Below are 20,590 nucleotides of genomic sequence, written 5' to 3' on the forward strand. Positions count from 1 at the left end.
CACACACACACACACACACACACACACACACACACACACACACACACCTGTGTCCTAGATATCAAACTTTTATCAGTGATACTTTATAAAAAGGATTCTACCAGTCTTCTCCAACAGCTTCTCTTTTTAGTCTACATTTATCTGTTGCTATAGCTAGCATTTCTAGAATTACGTTCAATAATAGCTTGGTTAGGGGACCGCCATGCTTTGTCCCTGTTTGTATTGGGAAAGTTTCTAATAATTTTTTCCCATTGCACATGATAACTCTTGGTTTTATATATATGTTTTTAATCATATTAAAGAAAGGCCCTTCCATGCCTATGATTTTTAGGGCTTTTAATATAAATGAATGCTCTATTTTGTTAAATACTTTCTCACTATTCATTGAAATAATCATAGTTTTTCTTTTCTTATTAAATATGATCATTGTTTTCTCCATATTGATCCATCCTTAGTTCCTAGTAATGGCTCCAATTTGGTTCTAGTAAATCAGTTTTTGGCTATATTGCAAGAATTGTACTTATTTTTTTTTTTGCATTTATATTCATTAGAAAATATGGTTTATTGTTATTTTGCTGTGTTTCCTTGGTTTGGGTTACCAGGATGATATTTGTTACTTAGAAGTAGTTTGGTAGAATGAGTGCTATATTTTTAAGAGTGATTTTTGTTGAATGACTTCTTTAAATGTTAGGAATCACTGGTAAATCCATTAGAATTAGCTCTTTTTCCTGTGGCACTTCATTTATGATTTGTTAATTCCCTCTCTTCCCTCTGTCCCAGATCAGCTTAAGGTCTCTGCTTCTTCTTTTGCTTATTTCTAGATACTAGTGCTTTGGTCTTGCATTCTCACTTTTCATGGTATATAATTGTAATGAATAAATTAGCTTTTTTTCATTTTTTAGTTTTCTACTTCTTTGGAAAGATTCTTCATCATGAATCCATTTTTTCCTAATCTTTTAATTGTGTTTTAAAATTCTGCTTTAAGAACTCTGATATCTGACTTAAATTCATTCATGTTTTGTTCTTTTGTGAGTTTTATTTCTCTTTTGAACCATTCTTTCTTCTCTTCCATGATTTCTACAGAAGTTTCTCTTTTATCAAGTAGTATTGGTTCACTTTCATTAGATTATTTCATAATAGTACTTTGGTTTCTTTTTGAGGCTCTACTCATTCTTCCTTCTGATTTTAGGATTACTTGGTTTGTCTGCTTTACACTTAGATCTCATTGACTTTTTCTTTGTATATTTTTGGTATTTTAAGCATTTTCTTTTTATTCTCCATCACTATTACTCTTTGGCCCCTCCTCTTCCTGTAGCACACAAGCCCCTGAGGCTGGGCTACTTTTAGCCTTAGCCTCTTTGTTTTCCTCAGTTATAAAATTTTATGTCAATTTCTGAAAGGTTTTGGATGCCAGACTTTTATCAGATACAGTTAAGGCAAAATTGTTTTCTCAGTCCATGCATTTTCTTCTAATTCAGGTGAATTGATTTTATTTATGCAATCACTTTTAATATATATATAAGTAAAATACTCTTTTATTCTCTAAGACTATATACATTAGTTGACAGTCAGCAATGGCAGAGGAAAAGAGTTTACACACTAGCAGCATCTCACACCAGCAAAATTACAGAATGTCTCTTCTCCTTTATACATATGTATTCTCTCTGCTGAAGTTAGATGCAGGTTTGATAAGCAGCTTTTGCTGATACCAAGAATATGTTATGTGAAAGGAAAGAGGACTGATTTTATTTTTATTGCTTCTCTTCCTAATAATACACTTAGAAGTAATTAAATGAAGAAAATTGCTCTTGCCATTCACGAGAATTTATTTATTTATTTATTTATTCATTTTTAGGTAATTGGGCTTGTGATTTGCCTCGGGTCACACAGCTAGGAAGTGTCAAGTGTTTGGTCTGAGGCTGGATTTGAACTCAGGTCCTCCTGACTTCAGGGCCGGTGCTCTATCCAGTGCGCCACCTAGCTGCCCCTCATTCACAAAAATTTCAAAAAGGTTAGAAAGTCTCTTGATGAGTAGTTTTGACAGTGACTTTTGTAGGGGAATATTAAGTGAAAAATGTTATTAATACTAGAAAATTATATAGTATCCATTATGGGTTGATCTTTACTATCCCATATTTATTTAAATGAGAGTACCATATGGTCAGATTTACATTTTATAAAACATTTATCAAAATTTTAGTTTCATTGCAGCAAAAGATTATTTTCAACATTTATGGATTTCTTGTTTTAATTTTTATAATACTTCTTTTTGCTTGAAATGTAAATTTTGGTGTTATCCTCTTTCTCCCCCATTCCCCTGCTACTTTGGCCTATGAAATACTGTGTCCAGCTTTTTAGATTGGTACAAAACATGAGCAAAAATATCAGGGTGAGTTGAAAAATAAGATACTTTGTCATTTATGTTCATATATGAACAAAAAAAGTAACAAAGAATTAAAATAGCCTTGATGCATATTACATTTGAGTAAAAACATTTGCTAAGCACATATTATATACTAATCACTGTGTTAAGCATTGTGAGGAGTACGTTAAGTGCTTCAAATACCCGGTGTCATTTAAAATGGTTTTTGGAGGGCAGAGTCTAGATGGCAGTCAGCATTTTTACTTGGCTTTTTCAACGTATCTCCTCTGTAACAATCCAGAAAACATGCCAGACTGAATTCAGATCAGGAAAACTAATATAAAATCACAGAGTCATTTTTCTAGCTCAGAGAAGCATAGGAAGACAGACAGAAAGGGTCTTCAGATACTGAGTTGGGGCTGTGTAGTTTTGGCAACAGCAGCAAGACCAGGGCAGAGAGAAAGATACCAAGGGACCCTTGACAGGGAGCAGAAGTGGGTGCCTTCTGGCAAATCTGTCACCCATTAACCAGTTAAAGGTCATAGATCCTGGTCAGAGAAGAACAGTAGTGAGTGAGCAGATCCTAGCTGAGGACAGAGTACAAAACACATTCTATAAACTTTGCTTTGTAGTTCCCCAGCAACTGAGCGATGACTCAGTTCTGATTTGTGACCCAGCACATAAGCCCCCAGTGGAAAAACCAGGGTAGACCATAGGAGAGCCAGCAGTTCAGTTGAGCCAAATTTGCAGAACCTCCCTGTGCACTAACAATGCCTGAGTCTGGCAACAATCTACTGAAACTTAACTATACATAAGCCAATAGATCCAAACCTGGGTCAGGAACTCAGAGCTCATACCATGAGACCAGTGAACAGACTTCCCTCTAGTAGGTCAAACTACTTTGAAAGCATTGAAAACTTGTAAACCCCCACACCAGACTCAGCTGTGAAAGCAGCAGAAGCTCAGACTAGATATCCCCCCAGAAATGAGCAAAGCTTAACACTAACATGAAGTTCGATGTCAAGAAATAGGCTAGAAGAATGAGCAGACAAAAACAAAAAAAAAGGAACCTGATTAGAAAAAGCTTCTATAGAGAGTGGGGAAGCTCAAAACAATAATTTGATAACACCTACAAGCACAGTCTCAAAGAAAATGCCCAACAAGAATTTTTAGAAGAGTTAAAGAGACCTAAAAAGGAGCCTAAAAAGAAAAGAAAAACCAAACAAGTGGCAGAAGAAAAAATGGGAAAAAGAAATGAGAGCTATGCAAGAAAGTTATGAAAAAAGAACTTAACAACATTACTGAAGAAAATAACTCCTTAAAAATTAGAATTGGCTAAATGATCAAAGAAGCACAAAATCTTTTTAAAAGATATATAAATAGTATTTTTTCCAATTACATGTAAAGACAATTTTCAGCATTCATTTTTTATAAGGTTTTGAATTCCAAATTTTTCTCCATCCTTTCCTCCTCTTCCCCCTCCCCAAGATGGCAAGCAATTTGATATAGATTCTACATGTACTATCATATAAAATACATTTCCATATTAGTCATGTTATGAAAGAAGAAACAGAACAAAAGGAAAAACTACGAAAAAAACCAAAGTAAAAATAGAAGTACAAAATTCTGCTGAAAAAAAATTCCTTAAAAATGATTATTGGACAAATGAAAACTGATGATTCTAGGAGATACTATTTCCCATTTTAAATTTTCATTTGTTTAATTCTGGATTAAGTGGTTTTTTTTGGATTAAGTCTTTTTTATTGTACAGCATATATTTTTAAAAAATATCTGATCTTAGCTTTGATGAATTAATGATTTGACTATGCACAGATTTAGAAACAATGCCCACATCAATAATAAATCTTTTCATGTCTGCCAAAATGTCTCTTTAATTCTTTATGTGTTATGTGGGGTTCGCTGTTTTTTAAATACCACTTTTTTGATTTCATGATATAGAGGCACCAGGAACAGTCCCTGCCCCCCAGAGAGCTTACATTGGAGATTTTTTTTTTTTGGCAGTTGGTGTTAAGTGACTTGCCCAGGGTCACACAGCTAGTAAGTGTCAAGTGTTTGGTCTGAGGCCGGATTTGAACTCAGGTCCTCCTGATTCCAGGGCCAGTGCTCTATCCACAGAGACATCTAGCTGCCCCATTAGAAGAATTTTTAAGAGAAGTGGTATACCCTTTTAACTCTGAAGACATCTTTTAAGTGTACTAGTTAAATCAACCATGTGGACTGCCTTAAGAAACTTCTTTGGCAGTGGACATTTTTGTATGTATAAGGACCCCAGTGGGTTAGCAACTGACCTTAGAACTTGTAGTATTTTAGGATATAGGAAATCCCATCAAGTCCTGATCAAGTCAGTGACCTTATGTTTTTATTTCTAGTGTTTTTTTTTTTTTTCCAAAGGGCTTCTGTAACCCTGGGTGGTATGGGTTTTTTGTTTTTTTTTTTGCTAGGCAATGGGATTAAGTGACTTGCCCAGTCACACAGCTGGTGAGCATCAAGTGTTTGGTCTGAGGTCGGATTTGAACTCAGGTCCTCCTGACTTCAGGGCCGGGGCGCTCTCCACTGCACCACCTAGATGCCTCCTGGGGGTTCTTTTCAGAAGTGAAGTAGGATACCCATATTTCTCAGTACTATGCATGTGTGCTTTTAAAAAAAAAGTAGCTGTTGTTATAGATAGGAAGAAGGCAAAAGGTATGTGCATTAGAAAGAGGCTATGCAAGACAAGCTGCTCTTTCTCACATAAAAGCACCAAATTAAGGCACACTAAAAGCAATCTCCCCACAGAAGTGGTATTACAGAGGATACTTGGCTTTCCAGGCTTGCCTATAGGTGATGCCAATCAGTAGTTAACGTATTTTGAGCTGGAACTACTATTTCATGAAAAATGTTAAAGAAGCCTTTAGTAGTTGCTGTGAAGGTTGTGGTTAAAGGAGAGGTCTGGATTTCCTATGTATGACTTCTAGTAAGTATAGGATTTGCCTCTTGCTATATAAAATGATTTCTCTAATGGTAGGTACCATTGTATGGGGTGTATCGGGTATTCAGGGAGGACTAGCAGGTTTGGTATGAGGATTTACCAAGCGCTTTTCAGGGATGCTTATTCACCTTTATGTCCACCTTTCACCCAACTCTCACCTGGGGCTTCTAGAAGTTGTAGCATGCATAGCGGCCACACCCTGGTAAAATCTTCTGGGCAAATGGGCTAAACCTGGTTGAAGGTAACTGACAGACCTCAAACTCATTGTTGAGTTGGGGGGATGTCTACCCCAAGCATGTGAAGACTTTCCTTGGTGAAAATGGGCAGATAAAAACAGTTTGTTCCAATTGCCATGAAAGTGGCTGAAGCAGGCATTGTGGAGTACTTAGAGATTGGTCACACATCAAAGACACCAAGGTCATCCATTGCATCCCAGGCCATCACCAGTCACCCTGACTTTTGTCTTGCTGCTGGACTTGGATGACTCTGAAAGAGGAAATGAGGCTGATTACTTTGTGCAGTTCTGCCTCACTTAAATCCAATTCACACATGACTGAAGATATCACCCCATGAAGTCATTGATCCTCTTTTAAACGAAGAACAAAAAACTTTTGATTTACGTTGGTTAAACTTGTGGATGAAAGTATAATAGGCATCAATGTAATTTTTGTTGTCCATTTACCATTTCAAATTTTCAGGTGTTTGGAAAATATAGTCCCTGCCTTTAAAGGTGTTTCCTTCCTGATGGTAGCTAGGGAGTGACATGTTGGTCTGAAAATTCCTGGAATGGTAAATTGGGCTTTTGGGGAATAGATTAACAAACCTTTTCATCAGAGAATTATACAGCCAGTTTGATTTGATGTTGGCTCATGGGTTCAGAACTGGAAAATAGAGAGAGGAAAGGAAAAGGGAAGGGTATGCTATAGCAGGCATTTCAAGTGAACTAGGAGAATTATCAGAGGAAGTGGTTGGAGTTGGAGTGAGGAAGTTATGAAGGAGATGATCAGAGAGCAAGGGGAAAAATAATGCATGGCTGAGCCTTTCCTGAAATGGTATGCCTGGAGAGGTAGTCAGCTAATCTGGAGAACTGGTCCCCAAGGTCAGAGTTCCTGCACAGCATTGACTCCTGGTGAGGAGGTTGGGGAGGCCATGGCCAAAGAGAATTTGTTCTGGGAGTAACAAGGAGATTCACAGTGGTTAGTTACTCTCTTCCCAAATCTGTCATTACCATTATTGTATCTATGTAAAAAACCTTTCATATGAAATAAGGTAGGTGACAAATTAAAACAAAGTGAGCAGATATTTTATGCTATATTAAAAATTAATATTGACTCTGGTTAATTGACAAATGTCTTTATTTAGTTATTCTTATCTACTTTTCATGCTACCTAAGGATTCAAGATGGATTTGATCAGGTAAGGAATATGACTATAGGATTTTTAACTGGGGAATACTTTTTAAAAGTTCTAATTTTATTACATTATTCTTAAAACATGCCGTCTTACTTTGAAATGAACTTACACATTATCCATTCACGTTTTGGAGAGGAAATTATTCCTAATTCTGCATGTTTGATTTCTTCCATTAGCTGTTAACAGATCTATTCCAACTTTGGTGGTAAATCAAATTTAGTTGTGGTACTTAGTATTTGAATGTGGTGGCTTACTCAGTACTATGTAAGTCACATTAATTCACATAATTTGTTAAGGGTTTTCCTAATATGTAGGGGTTTGCTCATGCAATAAATTGTCAATTGAAAACATTTTTAGTTTAATGTATTTTGGTCATTGTAAGGTCATAATGACCTTGAGCCTCTTTTAAAAATAGAATCTTTAGGTACTTAAGTCATATAATCATATGTGAAATTAAAATATTTCTCAGAGAATCAGACCATTGCCTCAATTTATCATGGAAAAAAAGGTAAGGATTGGAGTGACAATTTAAATGTGGTTTTCAAACATTTTTTTTCCTCTCCTCTTTAAGGTCCTGGATGTCTCAACACTTTCTTGGAATACTAGATTGAGGTGGTTTGCCATATGTTTCATATGTGGCATTTTATGTTCTCTTATTGTAAGTCAAAACCTTATTTTTAAAAATGTTTAATATAAATAAGACTAATAGCCAACAATATTTACAACCATGCCAGATATTAGTACTTAAAGTCTGTAGGTATTATAGTTTTCTTATGTTTGAGGGTATCCCTTGAAATATGAGGTTGAGCCCAGGAATATAACTTTCCCTTGGTATAGTTTTATTTTTTTTTAACCCCTTAAATCTATCTTGTATTAAACCTGAATTCAGCCCATGATCCAAGCTTTTAGTCTTAGGCAATGCTCTGATGGACTTTTGGTGAGTGGAGATACCACCATGCCCGTAGATATATTGGCATCTGCCGTACAGCCATATTAAAATCTGCTGGATTTTAACTCTTTAAAACAATTCCTGAATCTACTGAGTCTCTCTTTTCTGGATTCCAAAAATTCTGCTTTTCAAATGCAGTGGATGGTAGTGAAACTAACATTCTGTGGAACAGTTGAGAAGACAACAAACACAAATAACAAAAACAAAAAAGAGCGAGAAAAAGAAATTACATCTTTAATTTAAGATAAAAAAACAATAAAAATATATTGAAATGTGATAATTTTCCTATTATAAATTTTTCCCAAATAGTTTATTTTGGGGATATGGTCTGTATTTTTTGTAGTATTAGAATAGTACTACATATGAAAGAAGCTTAAAAAACAATAACTTCTGTTTGTTTGTTTTTTTAAAGAAAAACAATCACCAAGTTTATCCAGAGGAAGCAGTTTGTGTATGGGGAAAGCTTGAGTAATTTAGATTTGTTGTTTGTTTTTTTTTTAACCTGTCATTGAAAAAGAATATTTCATAGAATGTTAAAAGTTGCAAGGGAGTTTAGAGTTCATTTAATTCAGCACTTCATTTCATCATCTAGGCTCAGAGGGGTAAAACTTTTTGCTAAAGGTTTGCAGCTCATTAGTGGGAAAGGAATGACTAGAATTTGGGTCTCTTAACCCTTGGTCCATTGAGCTCAATTTAAACAGCAAATGTCACAAAAAATCTATTTACTGCTAGTTGTTACTTAGAACTAGGCCTGAAAAAAATAGTGAATTTATTTATAGATACTTCCCTACAAATAAGCTATGTAACATATTTAATATTGACTTATTTTTTGAAATTATGTTTAGTAGTAGGTGATTAGTCTTTTTTGGTTTAGAAACACATTTGATTAACTCTAAAATATTATACAGGGAACATCATTGCTATGGCTTCCAGGAGGGGTGAAACTTTTTGCAGTTTTCTATACTTTGGGAAATATTTCTGCATTAGCCAGGTATGTGTATGTTAAATATTTTCCCTTTTATATTGCTGTTAAATGTTTACCTTTTTAAATCATATTAACTAGAACATTTAGGTTTTTTTACTAAAAATATTAATCTTATTGGCTTATATCATAAAAATCATAACTGCACAGTTTTTGCTGATATCCAAAGCAAGTAAGCTAGTGAATTCTTAAACTTCATTTCTTATACTTCTGTTTTCTAAAGTTTTAATAATAGTGATAATAATTCAAATTTTAATATCACCTTATATTATGTATAGTCTTTATAATAATTTTTACAATTTTTCATCTCAGTCCTCTTAATAACCTTGTGATGTAGGTAGTGAAAGCATTAGCCCTATTTTATGGATGAAGAAACTAAAACTGAAAGGTTAATTGTCTAAATAAAAGTTTAGGTAAAACTATGTGGCAAGTATTGCTTCCTGATAGAAAACATTCAAAACTTATGAAATACTAAAAGTTGTAATTCACTGAGGACCTATGAAGTACCTTGTCTTTATTTATCTTTGTTATGTTCTGTAGTGCCTTACACAAAGTAGACATTAAGCAAATGCTTAAAATTAAGTTAATACTGAATTACTAGTATAAATGGAATCTAATATTTGCAAACTATTCCTAAAGCCTATAAAGGCAAAAAAAAAATTAGCAAATTCATTAACTTAAGAGTTTGACATTATTTTTCATAGAAATCATGTTTTTAAGTGAGACTTTCACTGAAGCTTTCATTTGCCTATGAATCATTATTATGTTTGAATTGCTATCAGAGTGTTATGTGTTTCCTACACCTTAGATTTTGTAGTAGGGAACTATGTTTAGTCAATGATCCAGTGGTTATCCTTCACAATAGAGAGAAGCAGTGTATTTATAAATTTATTACTTGTTCGCTTCAATTAAGTTGTATTTTTAGTCGTTTAGTCATAGAATTTTCATTATCATCAAATGCAGTAAACATAAGAATAAGTAAATAGTCAAATTGACTACTCCATAAATGGAAAAAAAATACTTTAGAAATGCAAGATAAATTGTCAGCACTATAAATTAGCAATTTGAGTAATTTTATAAATCAGATTATTGTGCCTCTGGTAATTGAAATATTTAAATTTACTTTTTAGGATTTGGGATGAGAAAGATTTATTTAAGAGATACATTATCTCCATTTAGATACAATAGCTGTAAAAATATATGCAGAAACATGAATTGCATTCATGCATCTAAATATGATATGAATTTTATTCAAACTAGTACCTATCTGATTCTTATTAACAATTTATTCCATTTTTTAATTAGCAAAGATTTGGTTGAATATTTCTCAATTCTTTTTTCTGTTGATTTTTTTCAAATAGTACTTGCTTCTTAATGGGTCCTGTGAAACAACTGAAAAAAATGTTTGAATCAACAAGGTTGTTTGCTACAGTTATCATGTTGGTAAATAACATTTTATTATTTTTAAAGACTTTAAAGCATATTTTGCACAGTGTTTAACTTGTATATAACGAAAATACTTGTATTATGCATATACTACTACTCTTTTTATTGAACAGTTTTACCCATAAAATCTTCCTTGAAGAACATAGAATATATATGGTACCTGCATTAAGCCTTTCTTTTGTTTGTTTTTTTGATGAGGCAGTTGGGGTTAAGTGACTTGCCTAGGGTCACACAGCTAGTATGTGTTAAGTGTCTGAGGCTGTATTTGAACTCAGGTTCTCCTGATTCCAGGGCCAGTGCTCTATTCACTTCACCACCTAGCTGCCCCCCCATTAAGCCTTTTCGTGAGAAAAAAATGTGCATCCTATTAGATATATCAAATTCAATTAAGTTCAGCTTTTATGAGATTACTTAATCTAGGTCTCTGATAACTAGGCCTATGCTTGCCTGCTAAAACTTTATATTTAATTAAGAATTCAATTCAACAAACAAAAATAATTCAGTGTAGTTATCATTGTACTTAAGGTGTTTTTCTGTCAAACTTTTCTAGTGCCTTCATCTACTTGTTTAAACTATTGAAAAGCTTCAGAAATGTCATATACTGGACAAAAAAGTGACACCACTTATAGACTTAAAATTTTATATCGTCTTCACTGATTGTTTAAAATATGCCCAGGCAGAGTTGAGACTAAAACTAATTATAGATTCTGTCTCTCACTGTCTTTTAATTTCAGTTCCTTTTAATTCTTCCTGTGCCACTGACCTTTTAAGTGATCCAAAAGTAAATTGTCACCTGGTAGCATCATAGTCTCATATCATTCACGTTTATCCTTAGTTTATCAAAGATGACAATCCTTTTTTCCATGTATAAGGAAACTTGCTTTAGGCTCAGCATATACATGAATAAAATAAAATTATGTTCTGTAAACACTAATTTTTTAACATTTTCATAAATTGGTGCTAATTGTCTCTGAAAACTTTTCAGTCTTAAATTTATAGGTTCAGTATCATCAGTTCTAGTCAATCAGCAGATGTTTGTGCAAAGCAATATTGCAATCAAGGCTTTGGGCAAGGTATTAAACATGTTTTAAGGAGGTAATTAAGGAAACAAAATGTCAATAGAATATTTGGTCCCACGCAGACATTGGTATCTATTTTTAGAGATGATTTTTAGTATGTTAACAAGAAAATATTTTCAAGGTCATTTGCCGACTCTTGAATGGGACTTATTTGTAAATAAGTGCATATTTTTAAACAGGTTAACTCATGTCACGTTACTACCCATGAATAAATGCTGTCTTTCTTTTTTACTTAGCTTTGTTTGGTGTTAACTCTCTGTGCTGCTCTTTGGGTAAGTGTTAGCAGCTGTCTAGTTTTCTGTTAAATACTTTTAAGTATATCACGACTGAGCTCAGCAAACTGGAGCAGTGCTTGGGGTAAAATTCAAGGAACTGAAGAGTAGCTTTGCTTCAAGTTCCTCTTGAGTTCACCAAAGAATAAAAGGTAGTTATAAAATTCATTATAATAATGCCACTTGGTATCTGCAGGTCATATTAACACAGCCTAGAATTTGGAAATGAGTGAGGGAAAATAACCTTAACCAGCTTAATATTAAAGCCCCTTCTGCTTTGTGGAAAGTTCACTTCCCAGCCTATTAGTTTTTATTTGACATAGAATTCTAATTAGTCTGGTTGTACTTTGTAGCAAGTAAAGAGGATGTAAGAAGAGGAGCAGGAGAACAGTAACAAAAAATGACAGCTAAAACCTGATGGGAGGCAGAAAAACTACAAAAAGCCCCCCAAATCCTCACTAGTCTAGGTCAAGACTTCACACATTTCAGTACAGGGCACTATCATTTAGAGAAGAGCAGGTCATAATTAATATTAATAAAATGCATTAATGAATTAAAATAATTAAGAAAATGGTTAATTATACTTAAGAAAACAAAACCTTGCATAATGCATTTTAGTTTCAGCTAAGACTTCCCCGAATTGAATTATTCGTGAAATTTGTTTAAGTGGTATCTAAAAGGCTTAAGTTTCCATACTTAAGGAAATTTACTTATCAGTAATAGCTCTTTGCATAAGAATGAGGGGTTACTATCCCATTGTCTTTAAATGCACATATTTGTAATTCCAGAATGGGTTTGTCTGTCTGTCTCTGTAGCTGAGAAACGATCAACATATTCTCAAACAAACCTTCCCCAAAAAGTACATTAGACTATTGTGGAAAGTAGTGGAAAATAATATGATAGTGATTGAAACTTGGTTACTTTCCACTTTTTGTGGTTTATGAGTTATTATTAATAAAAAGGAATGATAGAATATGTGCTTTAATTTTGATATTATGGAACCAACATTGGTTTTTGAATTTGACTTGGCTTTTGCTACCTCTGACTTTTCATGATTCACAGTGTGTGTGTGTGTGGTTATTTTGGCTTTGCATTTTGATTCTACATCACTTCTCATATTTCTCTTAATTCTTCATTTTCATCCTTCTTTATTCCACTGACACTCATATACCATAATTTGTTCAACCATTCTCCAGTTTTGGTTATGTGTTTAGTTTATAGCTTTTTGTTATAACCAGTAATGCTGCTATGAATATTTTTGCATATAAAGGTCTTTTCTTGATGTCCATAGCCTCCTTGGAATGTAATCCTATTTGTGGGATTGTTAGGTCAAAAGTTGTAAATAGTTAAGAAACTTTTCTTGCATAATTCCTTATTTTCTGGAACAGTTGAACCAATTCACTGGTTTACCATTCCTACAGCTCTCCTGATAATGAGTTTTCTGGTTTTTGCTAATTTGAGGATGAGGTGATACCTCTGGTTTGAGGGAAAAAAATACCTTAAATCTCAAATATTGAACCGAAAGTGTAAAGGTTGATCATTTAAAATAATGTTTAAAAGATCAAGATAAAATGAAGACTTCCTCTTAAAAACATACCCACCAAACACAGAAAAACTCAAAAGTTGCAAATGGAAGGAAGTGAAACTTACAGTTTGTGACCCTTCAAGCAACTATTGAAGACTACCTGCTAAAATCGAGAGGGATCACAACAATGATTGAATTACTAAAGTGTGGAGATTTTAGTGCCAGATATGGAGAAAAAATACAATTGTTCTGAAAAGTTCAGTGCATTGAAGAGTTTGTTTTCTTGCTCTAAAAGCAATGACTTTAGAAGCTTTTTTTTTTAAACTATTGAATATTGCAGAGAAATAGTTAATGAGTAGAGTGAAGCCTAGGATGTGGAAAACACTTTATAAACAGTTCAGAGAGTTTCAATTCAATTAAATTTCACATCTAATAAAAAACTCCAGGTGTTTAAGAGTGGGTCACAGTCATGAATTGGACATTGTATTGAAAGTACACTGTAAAATGTTCCTACTGATTAGTACTCTTTGTTTCTCTGTTAGTGGCATAAGAATGGGTTGGCTCTGCTGTTCTGCATACTGCAGTTCTTGGCCATGAGTTGGTAAGTTCTTCTTTTACTGATTTTAAAGCGTCTTGTCACCTCCTAGGAGCTGTTAACTGCTTCCTCTTGAATTTGTGAAATGTTTAAAAGATACATCCCAGCACCTGATCTGAGGAAAGCAAGGTGGATTTTAAAACACTAGGTTTTCTACTGTCGTATCTTAAACAGAACCATATAGCTCATCTTTGAAGAGAGTTATTTCTGAGCTCATAGCTTCACAGTGAATAGCTCCGGCGCGTGTTGTAACTGGATATATTTATTAAAGCCACTGACATTTTGGACAATTTGAATATATTTTTACAATAAACAGTTTAGATATTGTACTTACAGGCTATTATTGAATACATTTAAATTAAATTTCAGAGTTGAGAGGGATTTCAGTGGCCATGTAGCTTAGCCCATACCTGAGTGAAGATGACCAGGGGTCATTTACCTTGATGCTTAAAGACTGGCTTGTTCATCATGACTTTGAGATATTATTCAGTAGGTCAGCATTCACATCCACCAGTTCTTTTAGTATATGAAGATACAGCTTATTTGACCTGGAGTATTAAATTCATCAAAGGCAGATAGCTTTTTTTCATTATCTCCTTACCTTAGATGCTCACTACCTATTAGCCCCATTCATTCTGTCCTTTAGGTCCGTGGTCATCCTTGGCAAAAAAAAAAAAAAAGTAAAAATTGAGTTACTTTACCTTCTGTCATTAATTTTTATCTGTAGCCATCCTTTCTTTGATACTCTTCCCAGTAGAGCTACCAAAAATCCACTGTAGAAAAAAGCCCTCTTTGTTGTTGTATCTTTCCTTATCAGTCCTAGTACATTCTTACAGTACTATATCACACTTTTATATTTTTCCTTTACTGCTGACCCTTTTATCTTTTTTACAGCTTTTCAAAATTGAAGTGTGTTTTTGAGTTCCTTCTTGTGTTGAGAGCAGTATCCTATTCTTTTGTTTTCATGTAAGCTAGTTTTTACTTAATTAGATAATGAATCTGTCCTTGAGATTTGATTGGCCTAGGGGACCAATCTGGGATGGTTGACATCACTTCCTAATTGCTTGAGGATAAAACAGTCACATGGAGCTTCAGCCGCTTTCTGATGTTTGACTGGCAGATCACAGATAATAATTCAAAGGCCAGGGGAGTTTTAGTCAGGTGTCCTTAATGTGTATCCTGGGTGAATATCCTTCCTCTGGTCTGACTGAGTATGCTTTGTTTTTTGTTTTTTGTTTTTTTTTTCAACCAGAAAACTGGCTTGACTACCATCTAGCCCAGAGCAGTTATTGTAGTAGGCAGGAATAGAACAAAACAGAGAGCTGTCTTGGGAGATGCCAGTTCAAAGAAAGGTGAGCCCAGACTGGCCTCCATGCTTTTGTGAGGATGCTGGAAATGGTGATGGGCTTCACCTTACTGTGACTTACCCTCAACCCTGAGAAATTAGAGAGTTCACTTTCTGAACATTCAGCAAGGAGATACTGACATGAACATGCTCTGTGTCATTAAGAATGATATCCTGGATCTAAGACATCTCCATAGGCCTCATGATAGAAAATGCTATCCACAAAGAAGAAAGAACTATGGAATTTGAATGCAGATTGAAGCATACTATTTGCTATTTTTTTTCCCTTCTGTTGTGTTTTATTTCCCCTTTCTAATGGTTCCTCCTATTGGTTCTAATTCTTACTTACAACATTACTAATGTGAAAATATGTTTAATAGGAATGTATATGTATAGCCTATATCAGATTGCTCCCTGTCTTGGGGAGGGAGGGGGAGAAAAATTTAAAACAAAAGCTTATGGAAGTGATTGTTGATAATTCAAAATAAATTAATAAAAAATTTATGAAAAAAAGAGAAAAAAGAATGATATCCTGAAGATAACTATATCAAACTATTGGTGGTTGAATTTGGACAACTTCTTGTACTTGGGCAGGGTATTGGTCTTCAGGCCCACCAACTGGTAGGCATAGCCCTGGCACAGCTCAACTGTAATTTTGGGACAGTCTAAAAAACTGCTGCAGGAGCGGCTTGTGACATTTTTATAGGGCGAGAGGCCATTGGAACCTATGCCACATGGACTTTGTTGAGAGGCATTTAAGAAAAAATTGTAGTGATTCTCCCCAGGAGCCTAGAGACTTTTCTGGAACTGAGAACGAATGTGCCAATCACCACCCCAGTTGATTTGTTGAGGCCTGTTGGTGCTGTACCAGTTTCAGAGGTTTAAAAAGAGACAGCTTCACCTGCACTCCCAAACAGTGAAAGGAGACACCTGTAGGTCCTTCAGTGGTTAACAAAAGGAGATGCATTGGCCATAGGGGAGGAGGGCTGTGCTCTGAGCACACCATGAGTTGATTGAGTGAAGCTGTCCCTGTCTCTGTTTGCCCATTGTGGTCTGGCAGTCGTAAAGGGGTTGGAGCTCCTCAGGGCTGTTTTGTACTCATCCAATGAGGAAGTGACATCAACCACTCAAGCCTTTTAATCCTCTGAGCTAATCAAATCTCAAAGTATCTTTAACGAAAACTAGCCTAACCTGAATAGGGGCAGGGGTTTAGGATACTGCTTCCACCATAACTCTGCAACTAAATATGTCTTTTCTCTCCATTTTTCCTTCTCATGAAAATTATTTGCTGTTGTATCACAAGAGCTGACCTCCCCTGTAGAATTTTAGTTCATGACTTCCCACCTATTCTGCCTTTGAGGTCTTTGAAATCCATTTTTCCAGACTCTAGAGTTCATGTCAGATCTTGGCTTGCTTTCCTCTTCTCTTTTATAGACTCTGAGAGGAAGTGAGTATTTCCTCAGTAAGCAGTTTTATTGGTTAGAATATGATCTGGAAATGAATTGGTTCCTCCACCCTTTCAAAGATAAAATTACCATTAAAACAAGTTAAGAAATAAAGAGCTGCTGTTTGTGGCAGAGACAGAGCTCTAGCTTATGCCCATTTCTGGCCCAGTGAATAGAGTACTGGCCCTGGAGTCAGGAGGACTCATCTTTGTGAATTCACATCTGGCCTCAGACACTAGCTGTGTTACCCTGGGCAAATCACTGAACCCTGTTTGCCTCAGTTTCCTTATCTGTGATATGAGCTGGAGGAGGTAATGGCAAACCACTCCATTATCTTTGCCATGAAAAATAAATGGGCTCACTAAGAGTAAGACAGACTGAAACGACTGAACATCATCATCATCATCATCATTATATTATGCCTCTGTTTTAGATTTACAGTCTGTTTCCCAGACTTCTCATCTTTCCTTTTTTGGGGGGGGGGCGGGGCGGTCCTAGGTACTGCAGTGTATTTTCATGACAAAATTGCTTTTGGTTCTGCTGGCATTGATCGTCACTCAAATGTGCCCCACCCCCACCCCCTCTCCTGGCTCCCACCTATATATGTCTATGTCTTCTTAATACATAATGCTGGCTTCTTCCCCCTTTTACCTGTCTTGTTTCTTTTGAATAAGAGACAGCTGTCTAAAGCTATATGATACTTATGAATCTCATATTTACTTTCTTGTGTTAGGCTCTCTAATTCGTCATGCATGTTGACTATTCTTTCTGCATTTGTGTATAGACATTAGAGGCTATGAATTTTACTACTTGCTCCTGTCTTGGATTTTTTGTCTCGTAAGCACTTTTGTATATCAACTATTATCGTTCTTCCTACTTTGTATTTATTCTCTATGGTATGTAGATTGGTGGCTGTTCCTCCCTCTTTGTTTCTTTTTAGTTTAAAGGAAGGAAGGAAGGAAACAAGCATTTATTAAGCACTCCCTGTGTCAGGCACTGTGCTAGCACTTTACAAACCCCATCTCATTTGATTCTCATAACATCCATGGAAAATAGATCCTATTGTCACCATCCCAATTTTACAGATGAGGAAACTGAAGAAACAGAAATTTAGTGACTTGCTTAGAATCACACAACCGTCTTTGCCTCCAAGATGCTTCTGAAAACCGTTTTGACTAGACTTGCAAGACTCCAGGCCAATAAGAAGGAAAGAAACAAGCATTTATTAATTGTCTGCTATGTGCCAGGCCCTATGCTAAATGCTTTATCAATATTATTTCCTTTGGTCCTTAAAACAATCGTGGGAGTTAAGTGCTATTATTATCCACATTTTATAGTTTATAGACTGAGGCATACAGGAGTTTTGTGGCTTGCCCAGGGTCGTACAGCTAGTAAGTATCAGAAGTCGAATTTGAACTCAGGTTTTCCTTACTCCAGGCCCTGAATTCTATCCACTGCACCACTTATCTGCCTGAAAGTATATTTTTTTCCTAGTCCTTGTTAGATGTAGTGCGTGCCTTGCTGTATTGTAAGTTGTAGTCTAGAAACCCAAATCCTACCCTTATGTACCATCTTCTTAACCAGCTATTCACTTCCCAAATCTGCTTTTCTTTTTATCCAAATCGCTTGCCTTCTTTGACTGAGTAATGGAAAGAATTTCTGTTCACCTAAGGCCTTTGATTTCTTGCCCAAGACTTTGTAAACTTTGACAATGTTTCTCCTAGGTTTCTTTGATCACTATGATTTGTGCCTATGTGAATCACCAGAAATGGATAGTAGTCTTCCATTCTGATAAGTCTTGGGAGAATCTTCACTTATGTTTTGGATACATTCTTCAGCTGAAAAAAATTGTTTGAACAATTAGAATATTTTTCTTTATTTTCTTCAAGTTTTATGATATTCTTAATAGTAATAGCTCTTGTTTTCTCTATTCCTTTTCTATCAGTCTCCTGCGTTTTTAAAAGGATTTAATTTAAGGTCTATATACTATTTATATTTTTAACCTGGAAAGGAATAAAAGAATTCCTATTGTTTGAAATTCAGGGGGGAAATGTTTTTATGACTTGATGAATGATAAATCCAACCAAGTCTTTTTTATTATTTTAATAATTATTTACTAAAATGAAGTGGCTTAATTGTCTGAGTGCTGAATAGAAGACCAACTGTTGCATTATTTTTTTCCAGATTAAAGTAATTATGTCTCCATTAATTAGAAATTTAGAGCTAAGGCTCTAATTATACATAATGATTTTTAATTGCAAAATTTCAGATGTGAACCTGTGTCAACAATTTCTGTATAATTACAGGAAAATGATAAAGCTAGTTCTTGGTTTACTAATAGTGGAAGTTCTGATAGATTAAATCTGTATGTTATTTTTTTTTAATCCTTAGATGACAGATACCAAAGTTGTCACCTTTATGTTCAAAAACACTCATTTGTAATTGCTGTTTTACAGTACAGGTGGTAGAAAACCTTAATGAATATAGTAATAGAGATGTATAAATTTGTTATCTTCCAAAATTAGATGAAATTACATAGTCTTAAGACAGTCCTGGATCCATGGGATTATATAGTTGAGCCCCCTCATTTCATAGTTAATTGAGCCCCGTAGTAATTGAGTAACTTGCCTAAAGTTGCAGAGCTAATTAGTAGCAGAGCTGGAACAAGAGTCCAAGTGTCCAGACTCCAAAGCCTCTGTTCTTTGCACTACACCATCCAACTTGATTATGTATAACCCTATTTGAAAGGCACTTAATTTGTTAGAAGTAGCGAATGGTAAGTTTTCCATTTAATTATGGAAGCTAAAAGCGAACTGTCTGAATTTGGTACTTAAAATTTTCATTTATTTTGTGTCTCTGAGTGGAAATTTTGAGTGTCTTTTTCTTGAGAGACCTCTCCTTAATTTCAAAGTAGCATAATTAAGTTCAAGTCAACAAAACATTGAGTGCCAACATTTTCAAGGTACTGTGGGCCTTTCTCGGGAAACCACCAATGGCCAGTCAAAGGCAGTTGAACAAGGTAGCCTCATCTCAAGACACAAGCTAGGAAGACTGCCATAAACAATTAAATTTTCCTCACTAGCTCCCTGCAAGCATAATGGGCAGTTGGCCATACAGGAGCTGTGGGCACCACAGTCACCAAAAAGAAGGCCTAAAACTGTTTCTTCTCAGAAGTACAAAGGACAAAGAGAATTTGTAGTATAGTGTACTATAAAGTACATAGTGTTTGTCTTTCTGCCACGGACAAGCAGCTAAGCTCAGAATATTGTCTGAATTCTCTCCTAGAAGAGAAGGTAATAGTTTGAGAAATGCCTCTTCAGTCTTCTAGTGAGCAGGAAGCATGAAGGAGCTGCCTTTTTTTTTTTCCTTCCTTTCGAGAGTTTATTGCTGGATAGGAAGAATTGTTTAAGAATAGGATTTGAATTTCTGGATTATAGTTCAAAATATGAGAATGATGAGCTTTTTGCCAGGGATGGAGTCCACCTAACAGGGATAGATAAAATGTTTCTCAGGAAAAAGCATTTAATCTGCAAAGGAAAGACAAATGACGACAGCATAAAGAGAACAATAGTAGAGAAGCTCGTTAATTTTCAGAAGACAACACTGAAGAAAGGAAACAGAAACAAAACTCATGCCCTCAGATGTAGCTATATTGAGAAGCAGAAAAGGATCAGAGGAGGAATAGGATGACTGCTGAAGGTGGAAGGGACAACTATGATAACAGATGATGGGAGTAAAGCTGAGCTACTAAACTCTTTGCTAAGGAGAGTGGCTTTGAAACTAGAAAAGACACAGCAAAAGAGGCTAATAATAGAGTTTGGGAAGAAGATCATAAGAGCAGCTAGCTGCCTGCAGTTTAAGGCACCCAACTCAAATGAACTGCATCTCAGGATACTTGCTGACATGTTATTGCTAACTACTGTCTTTCAAATTCGAGTTTCAATTTCAAAGTAATCTTTAAAAGATCATGGTGAATGTGAAAAGTACTGTGCTATTGAAGGGCAAATATCCTCATTTTCTAAAAAGGGAAGAAATTGGATCCTACAAACTATAGGTTGATGAATTGGACCTTACTTCTTGGCAAAATTTGAGTACATAATAATAACTTTTATAAGCATTTTACAAATAGTATCATATTTGATCCTCACAACAACAAGAAGTTAGTGATTTATGCAGGGTCACACAGCTA

At 35.1% G+C, this 20,590-nt stretch overlaps 1 protein-coding gene across 1 annotated transcript in view; it reads left to right on the top strand.

The window, feature by feature from the left end:
- SFT2D1 (SFT2 domain containing 1) overlaps positions 1 to 20,590 on the top strand; it is a 40,653-nt gene that overhangs the window by 17,406 nt on the left and 2,657 nt on the right. Inside the window, exons 2-6 of the mRNA XM_027843564.1 lie at positions 7,335 to 7,421; positions 8,621 to 8,703; positions 10,056 to 10,137; positions 11,456 to 11,491; positions 13,559 to 13,617. Of these exons, the coding sequence (XP_027699365.1) occupies positions 7,335 to 7,421; positions 8,621 to 8,703; positions 10,056 to 10,137; positions 11,456 to 11,491; positions 13,559 to 13,617 (347 nt within the window). The remainder of the gene's footprint in view (positions 1 to 7,334; positions 7,422 to 8,620; positions 8,704 to 10,055; positions 10,138 to 11,455; positions 11,492 to 13,558; positions 13,618 to 20,590) is intronic.

Source organism: Vombatus ursinus, unplaced genomic scaffold (genome assembly GCF_900497805.2).
Source record: "Vombatus ursinus unplaced genomic scaffold, bare-nosed wombat genome assembly UNPS02014923.1, whole genome shotgun sequence".
NCBI lineage: Eukaryota > Metazoa > Chordata > Mammalia > Diprotodontia > Vombatidae > Vombatus > Vombatus ursinus.